Raw genomic sequence first — 10,219 nt, forward strand, 5'->3', positions numbered from 1 at the left:
GGGAGAGTGATTCTGAGGGTGAAGCCCCCTCCAATGCCGCGACCAAGGGTCCTCCTGCCAAGAAGGCCAAGACCACCGCCTTTACCTCCAAATCCACGACCTCTCGGTCAGCTTCACCGCGTCCTGTAGCCACCTCACGCCATCTAGGGAAAGAGGCTGCCCCCATCGGTCCCCTGCCTGCAGGGCCAGTTGAACTCTGGCACCCTCAATTCAAGGCTAGGGGCAGAGACATCACCACACGGGACTCCGCACTGGACAACCCCGCGGTGGCCGCCTCCCTATTCTTCAGCTCCCATCTCCCGAGGGACCAAGCTTACGGGGACTCTGGATCCCCCCCCCCCCCCCTTTTTTTTTTTTTTTTTTTTTTTTTCCCCTTTTCTCCTTTACTACTATATTCTTCCTAATTTTGTTTCCTTGTCCAGCTAAGCCATGACGTGGGCTATGTTATCCATGGCCTCACCAACACCCTGGATGCCCTTGAAATGGTGAAGGCGGAAATCCATGGGCCGGAAGGATGGAAGGCCAAGTATGCTAAAATGGAGGCAGAGAGAGATGATGCCCATCTTACAGCCCTCAAACACCATAGGGAGCTCCAATGTGCAGAACAAGCGCATCAAGATTATGTGGCTGGCGTCACTTCTTAGTTAGAGAGACAGAGGGAGTCGGATAGGGCCGCGGCTAAGAAGAACCTTGAGCAATCACTGAAGGATGCAACAGAACATTTCAAAGCCTTGGCCTCTAAAAAGATAGCCAGGGAGCTGAGGCAGTAGCTAGAAGCCCTCACCGCAGCTGGACATCTTCTCCCTGACCCACCATCGGCCACTGCCCCTCCTAATTCCGCGGTTACTTCTCCTACCCTGGACCCGGAGGCCGCTGTCCAGACTGGTGTGTCATCCTCCCCTATAGATGTGGATGAAGCTATTGAGGCAGTGGAAGATGATCGACTGCCGATGGAGGCCTCAGAGGATCCTAAGTGATGCTCTCCTGTGTTTAGCTTTCACTATTTATCCTTTTGATCATGTACTTCTACGAATTCAACTTTTTTCTATGTTGTAACTTGCGGGCTTGGATTTCTGGGTAGTCCCAGCAGGCCGTGGGTGAAACTCATTTCTAGTCCAACACTTTGCCCTAAGTTAACTGGGTGATATATATATATATATATATATCACCCACGACTTCTTGGGAATATATATATATATATATATATATATATATATATATATATATATATATATATTCTTATATATATATATATCCTTGTGCACCTTTATATCCATGTTTTCTTACTCATTTGCATCACACCATCATTTGCCTACCCTACCTCTACATTCAATGCTTCCTCCGAGGCGTTGGGGCCGCTGGGTATGCCCGTGCCACTCAGCGTGCCCCCAAGTTGACCGTGGTGAGGTTGAGGGCCGCTGAGTATGCCTGGGCCTCTCAGCATGCCCCTAAGATGACTGTGGAGATGTTGAGGGCCGCTAAGTATGCCCGAGCCACTCAGCCTGCCCCTAAGTTGACCATAGAGATGTTGAGGGGGCGGTATGCCCGGCCACTCTCGATCAGCCCCCAAGTGGACCGTGGAGATGTTGAGGGCCGCTGAGTATGCCCGGGCCACTCAGCGTGCCCCCAAGTTGACCATGGAGATGTTGAGGGCCACTGAGTATGCCTGGCCACTCAGCGTGCCCCTAAGTTGACCGTGGAGATGTTGAGGGCTGCTGTGTATGCCCGGGCCACTCAGCGTTCCCCCAAGTTTATCGTGGAGATGTTGAGGGCCCTGAGTATGTCCGGGCCACTCAGCGTGCCCCCAAGTTGATCGTGGAGATGTTGAGGGCCGCTGAGTATGTCCGGGCCACTCAGCGTGCCCCCAAGTTGATCATGGAGATGTTGAGGGCCGCTGAGTATACCCGAGCCACTCACTCAGCGTGCCCCCAAGTTGATCGTGGAGATGTTGAGGGCCGCTGAGTATGCCCGGGCCACTCAACGTACCCCCAAGTTGATCGTGGAGATGTTGAGGGTCGCTGAGTATGCCCGGGCCACTTAGTGTGCCCCCAAGTTGATCGTGGAGATGTTGAGGGCTGATGAGTATTCCCAGGCCACTCAGTGTGCCCCAAGTTGACCATGGAGATGTTGAGGGCCGCTGAGTATGCCCGGGCCACTCAGCGTGCCCCCAGATTGCTTTGTACTTCGAACCCCCTGTCCGCTGCCTTTAGCCTAAACCACACATAAAAGAATATACATACATCAGATGGAGGAAGATTGCTATTGCTTTCATTGACATACTAACTAATTCAAAATATCATTACACAGTGCTAATGAAGCAAATACACTTTTCTTGAACTTGAACAAAACAAAGAAAAACTAATGACTAAGTTACTCCTGGAACTTCTTTAACATCCGGATATTCCACGGCCGCTTGATGTCCTCCCCTAGGACTGTTTGCAACCTGTAGGTCCCGGACGTGCCAGCCTCCACCACGGTATAAGGTCCTTCCCAGTTGGGACCCAACTTCCCGTCTGTCTCCTTCTTGGTGGATGGGGTCACCCTCTGAAGCACCCGATCACCAACTGCGAATTTCCGCGGCTTCACGCGTTTGTTATACTATCTCTGCAGCCTCCGATGGTATTCTTCCAGTCTAATACGAGCGATGTCCCATCTTTCCTCTGTAAGGTTCAACTCCTCAGCCAATATTTTCTCATTAACCCCCGCTTCCACAGCTTTGGTTCTAGTCGTCGATGCCATCATCTCAATAGGGATCACTGCCTCTACCCCATAGGCCATCACGAATGGGGATTCCCCTGTAGATGTTCGCGGTGTCGTACGGTATGCCCACAGTACCCGGTGCAACTCATCTGCCCAACATCCCTTGCGTTCCTCCAACTTTTTTTTTAAGTTATCCCTGATCACTTTGTTGGAGGACTCTGCCTGACCATTCCCCTCTGGATTGTAAGGGGCAGAAAAACCTTTCTTCATTTTGAAGGCTTGGAGGAAGGCTCTCACCTTCCCCCCTGTGAACTGAGTTCCGTTGTCCACGATGATGGTGTGCGGTAGTCCAAATCTGCATATTATATTTTCCCACAATAATTTTCTCACCTGTTCCTCCTTCACCTGCTGCAGAGCCACACCCTCAACCCATTTTGTAAAATAATTAGTCGCGGCTAGCATAAACCTCATTTTCCCGCTGGCCATAGGCAAAGGTACGATGACATCTAACGCCCACATGGCGAACAACCATGGGCTGAAAACTTTGTGTAGTGGTTTGGGAGGCGCATGTATCAGCGGCTCAAAGATCTGGCACTTTTGGCATCTCTTAGCATACTCGGTTGCATCTTTCTTCATGTGAGGCCAAAAGTACCCCTATGATAGCAGCCGGTGAGCAGTTGTCCTTCCAGCCGAGTGGCTTCTACAATCTCTTTCGTGAACCTCACCCAACACCTCTTGCACCTTCTGCAGTCCCAGGCATTTTAGGAGTGGTCCACTGAGGCTCCACCAATATAACTCACCATCCAGCAAAACATATCTTTGTGACCTCTGTTCCACTCTCTTCCTTTCCCCCTTGTCCTCTATTTCTGTCCCCGAAAGGTAACTCTTGATGGATTCCACCCATCCGGGCTCTTGCTCAGTAACTGACCACATCCCCTTGTCCTTTGCAGTGCTTGGTTTACTCAGCACTCGGACTTCAATGGATCTACCCTCTGTCCTTGGTAGCACCGCGACAACGTATGCCAAGGCGTCAGCGTGCCTATTCTCTCCCCGGCTCAGATGAGAGAAATTGATTTTCTCAAAGTGGCCAGCCCTCTGCCGCAATACCTCCAAGTACTTTTCCATCCTAGGACATCGGGCCGCGAACCCCCCATTGACCTGACATACCACCAAGTTCGAATCAGAATATACTTTCAGCTCTTGCACGCCCAGGTCCCTGGCCAAGTCCAATCCTGCTATCACCGCCTCATACTCCGATTCATTGTTCGAAGCGGCAAACTCCAACTTCATTGATAGCTCTAGGCGAGTATTATCGGGGGTGACCAACACCACCCCAATCCCATTACCTGTGTCAGTAGCGGATCCGTCTGTGAAAACCCTCCATCCGTTTTGTGTGTTCCACGGGTCCAGGGGGTCGTGGTTTAGGTCTGCCTCTTGTTCCATGACCATCTCCTCCCCCCATGTGGGGTCCTTGGCTGGAAACTCTGCTAGAAATTCTGCCATTGCCAGGGCCTTCTCTGCGGTTCTGGTTTGGTACTTGATGTCATATGAGCTCAGCAGCATAGCCTACTTCAACATTCTCCCTGACTTCTCTACCTTCAATGCCTGCTTGAGTGGCAAGTTGGTCATCACTACCACTGAATGAGCATCAAAATAGGGTTTCAACTTGAGTACCGAGAAGACCAGAGGCAAGGCATACTTCTCAATGTTACTATATCTTGTTTCAGCGTCTAACATTGTTTTGATTTGGAAGTACACCGGTCTCTCTGCCTTGCCCACTATCCTTATCAACACTGAACTGATTGCACCCTCTGACACCCCCAGGTATAAGTACAACTTCTCCCCCTGCCCTGGCCGTGACAAGATCAGGGAATTGCCTAAGTATTCTTTCAACTCCTGGAAAGCCTTTTCGCATGCCTCGGTCCACTAAAAGTCGGTCATCCTCCTCAATAGAAAGTACAAGGGTCGGCACTTATCTGAGGACTTGGATATGAACCTATTTAGTGCCGCGACCCTACTAGCCAGCCGTTGAACCTCCTTCACGTTATGTGGAGATGGCATTTCCAACAACGCCCTTATCTGATCTGGGTTTGCTTCTATTCCGCGGTACGTGACTATGTACCCCAAGAACTTCTCGGATGTCACCCCAAATGTACACTTTTCTGGGTTCAACATCAGTTTGTGCCTCCGCAGTATAGAAAATGTCTCCTTTAGCCCCGCCAAATGCTTGTCTCAGTCATACTCTTTTCCACCATGTCATCTATATAAATTTCCATCCGCTTTCTAATTTTACTCTCAAACATCTTCTCCCCCACTCTTTGAAATGTTGCCCCCGCATTCTTCAAACCAAAGGGCATCTTGGTGTAACAGTACGTTCCTCTTTCCACTATGAATGCCATCTTTTTTTGGTCCGGGCCATACATCACCACCTTATTGTAGCCCATCGATGCGTCCATGAATGAAAAGAACTTATACTCTGCGGTTCGGTCCACCAACTCATCTATCCGCGGCATCGGGTAATAATCCTTTGGACACTCCTTGTTGATGTCTGTGAAATCCACGCACATTCTTACTTTCCCGTTCTTTTTAGGCACCGCTACCATGTTCGATAGCCATTCAGTAAATTTGCATTCTCCTCTCTAAGCATACCCACTTCCTCTTGAAGCAACCTAGTTGCCTCAGCCACCGAATCCTCAACCTCCTCTTCCTCCCTCTCTATGTTTTCCACGCTTGCAGTTTCATTCTGAACGTCCTCCGCCCTCCTTGGTCTTCCCCTACCTCTTCCTCTTCCCCTCTTAGCTGGAGCCATGTTCCGCAACTTCTCTGATCGTGGATTAATCTCGTTCCCACAGACGGTGCCAAATGTATGAACATGAATACACACCACTAAATTCCTATGTCCTGGTCTCTCCCTCTCTCACCCTCCTCTCTCTTTCTTTTCCTTTCTCTTCCCCCCCCCCCCCCCCCCCCCCACTCTTTCTTTCTCACTGTTCCTTTTTATATCCTCCTCTCTTTCCTTCTATCCCTCGATCTTTATCTCATCCTCTGGCCCATCTCAGCACACCTGCCTTCTTAGGGTTCTGCGGCCCTCTTCTGGTACACCCGCTCCTGTTCCCTTAAGCTGCCTTTCTTTTGACTTTGACCGCCCTGCACGCACATGCCACTATATGACCTAACCAATCCTATCGTGCCGCGGTCTCGATCACATGTGATTCGCACCTCCCCTTCCTTATTCTACTTCGGGCCAGCGGACATGCCCCCTCAGTGGCCACAAAATAGGCTAACACACCTTACTTTTTTTTTCAAAGATATGTGGAAGGTGATGTTATTGGATGTTATATTAATTAGTTTGCTTGATGGGGATTTGTATGTGCTGAAGTGACATATAAGGGGCAGAGGTTCGCGTTTATTGCTGACCAAAAGGAAGAATCAAGCAAAGTTGTACCAGGCATGTCATTGTTTAACATAATAAATTTAATTTGAAGAATGTAGGTAAACTACTACATTGCTTAATAAGTTTGAGTGAATTATTTTTCGAATGTTCCTTGAGCTAATCTGCTCCAATAGACTGTTGTTTTTTGTGTTTGAATTGTAATGGTAAATGCAATAGGCAGGAGGCACGCATTGGGTGAGATGGTTCTATGGTGGATCCCTCTAAGCAAAGGATGTAAATTATTTTAACAATTTTCGTTCATACAAACTCAAAATTTTAATTGATATTAAGGATTTATTCAGAGATAAGTATATTAGGAACAAGATACAGCTTTATGTGAGATTAACAAATAACAAATCATTTTAAATTGTGACCATATGTGGGTCCAATTAGTTCTTTCGGTGGAGGGAGACAAAAACATAAGTTGGGGAAGACAGTAAGGATGGAGATAATGGATAGGGGGTCAAGGTTGCAATGAAGAAACTCAAATATGTATTAATAAACCATACCTTCAAGAGGGGGACATGTGGAAGTGGTGACATGGGCTCATGGTGACCTGACCCATCTAAAGCTAAACTTGGATCTTAAGTTTTAATGGCGAAAAGATGAAAAGTAAAAAAGGTTGAATAGATTACACGGAAGATGTCCTCAGTTGAAGCCTTTGGGAGTTGTTTTCGACATGGTATAGGTGATTAATAAGCAGGCTATGTATAATTCTTGATAATGGAGACTACTTTGTTTGGGATTCCCAGTAGGTTATTGAGGCTTCTCACTATATGGTGCTTTGTATACCCTTGCTAGGCACGGATAGTAAAATGGCTCATATGTGATTACATAGGTAGATGCAAACAATCTACAAGTGTTTGTCAAGAGGAATGTCATTCCATTAGTCCTAAACCAGAAGCATTATCGATTTGTTATATCCCATTGCATGTGGTAATGGTACCCGTTTGTAAATATGGTGTTTCAGTTCAGGGACCTTGAATCATTTGGCATTTAAGCAATAAACTCCTTTTAAGTTTCACTACTTTAATTAACTTTAGCGGAAAAAAAAAATCAAAAATCAAAACTTAATTTTTGTCTATCTTTTGACTTTTGCTCTACTATTTCTTTATTAGTTTAGGAATGCATATGCTCAATTTACTTAGCTTCATGTATTCTAAAAAGAAAATTATGATACTTAAGCAACTAAACACTATTTGGAAGTAAATCAAGTAAAATTACAGTAGATACTTAAAACCTTGGTGATGAAGGAAAATTTGATATTTCCAATTGAACATAGACTTCTCTATGAATTCTTAAAAAGTGTTTACAAGAATTTTCTGAACTACTCCCTTTGACATTAGCTCTAAGTTATCATGCTTCACTCATCATTCAGATATGGTAAAAAACGTTGTAAGAAATAGAAACTTAGTCCTTTCGACTTTAGTACAATGTTATGGAAGAACTTTAATTGCAATGTTGGAACGGCTCATGGAGGGTATGTGGGTTCAAGTCAAAGATACATTGATTATATGATATTCACAACTCTATTCAATGTGTTTGCACTAATATTTTGTGGTATGCGTATTAATTAATTAGTAAATTTCAAGTATTTTATATATACTTCCTCCGTTTCAGGAATGATGTTTTTGATTTAAGAATATGATCTTTCATATAAAGCATTTGACACAATTATGGAAGCAAATGGAAGAGTTACCCGTTCTTCATTCAAGCTACGAAGAAAGGTACTAATCATCCAAATTTACCTAAAGCACTTTGTTGTAGAATTTGTTTTAATAAAGATTATTAAAATGGGTTGTTTTGGCAGATTCGCCACTAATGATAGCAACGGAATTGACATTAGCTTTATGCACTTGAGATTGTTGTTAAGGTTAGTTCCTTGATTTTCAGTTCAACCATGCCATATTTTTTTTAATAAATTTATATCAGAATATGTAGTTTTTCCATCTATATCATTTACCTTTATCTTGATGTAAGATTAGAAGCAGCGTTTCCATAGTTTCATTCACAAAAATTGTCAAGTATTGATTAAAATACTTTGAGGCAGTTAGTTGAAATTTGCTTACGAAGATGATATAGAATTTTTAAAAAGTAGGTAATGGAAAGTTTGACGTGAAAAACATATGGGTAGTTAGGAATATTGGTTATACAATACAGAGAAATTGGACATGATGTTGCATCAATTTGGTATGTGGATTTGTATGAGATGATTTAAGGATAGTGTCGCCAAACAACAACTATAATCGATTATGCCACCTTTGCCGAGGGTAATTGAGCAATTAACCTACCTATATTAATATATGTTCTCCCACGATGCACATAGGGAGCCATGTTAGCTCAATTTTTAAAAAAGTCCCTACATAAAACATAATTAATATGTAGATTACCTATTTAACCTTATTATTGGTGTATTTTGAAATTAAAAAAAATCATTTTGGTCTTTTTACATGCTTTTGAAATAAGAAAACCAAATACGTACACACCCTTATTTGAACTATATGCCGAGGATAATTGAGTAATTAACTACAGAAAACATAAATAAAACCCAAACTCCCTTCATGAAACACTCCAAACTCTCTCACAAAAATAACTCTTCATCAAACTCGCCCTATGTCCAAGTCTTTTCAAGGTTGAAGCTTCTCTATCTTCTCTTTTAATCACAAATCATCTAATTACCAAAAAAATTGATTTGTGCCAAAGGTTTTCCAGCAAATATGTTTTAAGTAGAACTCTTCAGGTGCATTTGAGGTATTTGAAGTATCTTTTTCAAAAATTGGCCGGTTATGTTTGATTCTTACAGGAGTTGTAAAAGGTTTTAATGAAATTCAAAATTGAAACCCAAACAAACCCCATACCAATTCTAGATTCCTAAAAACCCAACACAGTACTGTCTCGAACAATCAGTTGTGAATAGAATCGTAGTACGTGAAGTGATTCAAAGACCAATTTCGACTGTCAAAGAATTCATCAAGAAGTCTCTAGATGCTTTTTATTTTTCTATGGATAGGTTTCTTCATTATGGGTTCAAATTTGTTGTTGAAAGCGTTCGATTGGTTGATCACTTCAGTCTAAGTCATTGTAGGTTTATTTATTTCTTTATAACTTTTAATAAATCTTGAAATAGGTTTTTGAAATTGAACTATTTATTTCCAAATGCTCCATATATTTTTTGTTATGTATTTATGTGACAATATATTGGTTTAAGTGCTGCTTATGTAGTAAAAACATGTCGAGGGACAGTCTTATCTTATTATAATGTTATAGATTCATATATGGTGTTGTGTGGTTGATTTGATATTCTCGAGCCCATCCCCATGGAAATTATGGAATTTCTTGAAGTTTTGCAAGAACAGAAGTCTGAAGCATGTGTGGAAAAAGATTGGGCACTACAAAATGAATGCAGGTGGTTTCCTGGCTTTAATGAAGCCACGCTTAACAATTTTGTCCATCATAGCCATTGTTTTCTAGACGAATCTATGCCATTGAAAATGATTGTGCTTGAATGAGCTCATTGGATGTGGTCAAGTTTGAAGTGAAGGTAAGCATTCTTCTTATTTATTTTACCATTCATTTTACCACATATTATTGAACCATTGATTTTGAATTTAGGTGGGCAGAAGAATGCAATTGGAGTTCTGCAACAGTTCTCAGGTGCCAAGGAAGTAGAATTTTGGAATAAGGTTCGGTCAAGACATTTATTATAATACAACAGTTGTTGTTACATTGTTGTTGTTGTTGTTGTTGTTGTTGTTGTTGTTGTGTGTAACTTTTTGTGTTGGTTGAGATGGATCGAATTAGCAGTGAAATATAGAAGAAAAAATAATTAGAGCAAGAAAAGCAGAGAAAGATTTTTATTTTCATTTGTTCTATGCCGATTTTTATGTTTATAGGAGTAAAACCTTTTTATGTTGATTGCATTTGTGTTTGTTCTGGCGTTCAACTTGCCTTTGCAAATAATATGGGTTCATATCCTTTACCTCAAACTATTGGGGGTGTTTTAGATTTAGTGATTTTCATATCGGGTTAAAAATGGATTAAGAAAATTCTAACGTGTGATTTAGAATGTGTATGTGGTAGATATTC

At 43.0% G+C, this 10,219-nt stretch overlaps 1 protein-coding gene across 1 annotated transcript; it reads right to left on the reverse strand.

Moving 5' to 3' along the window:
* Positions 1 to 3,354: 3,354 nt before the first annotated feature.
* Positions 3,355 to 4,203, reverse strand: LOC147503416 (uncharacterized). Its single transcript, XM_086604826.1, has one exon. The coding sequence runs from the start codon at positions 4,201 to 4,203 to the stop codon at positions 3,355 to 3,357; it is 849 nt and encodes a 282-aa protein (XP_086460952.1).
* Between the last annotated feature and the right edge of the window lie 6,016 nt (positions 4,204 to 10,219).

The sequence above is a fragment of the Coptis chinensis genome, chromosome 4 (assembly GCF_015680905.1).
Source record: "Coptis chinensis isolate HL-2020 chromosome 4, ASM1568090v1, whole genome shotgun sequence".
NCBI classification, from domain to species: domain Eukaryota; kingdom Viridiplantae; phylum Streptophyta; class Magnoliopsida; order Ranunculales; family Ranunculaceae; genus Coptis; species Coptis chinensis.

Coding starts and splice junctions, on each gene's coding strand:
- LOC147503416 (XM_086604826.1), bottom strand. CDS start 4,203: ATGGCAGAATTTCTAGCAGAGTTTCCAGCCAAGGACCCCACATGGGGG.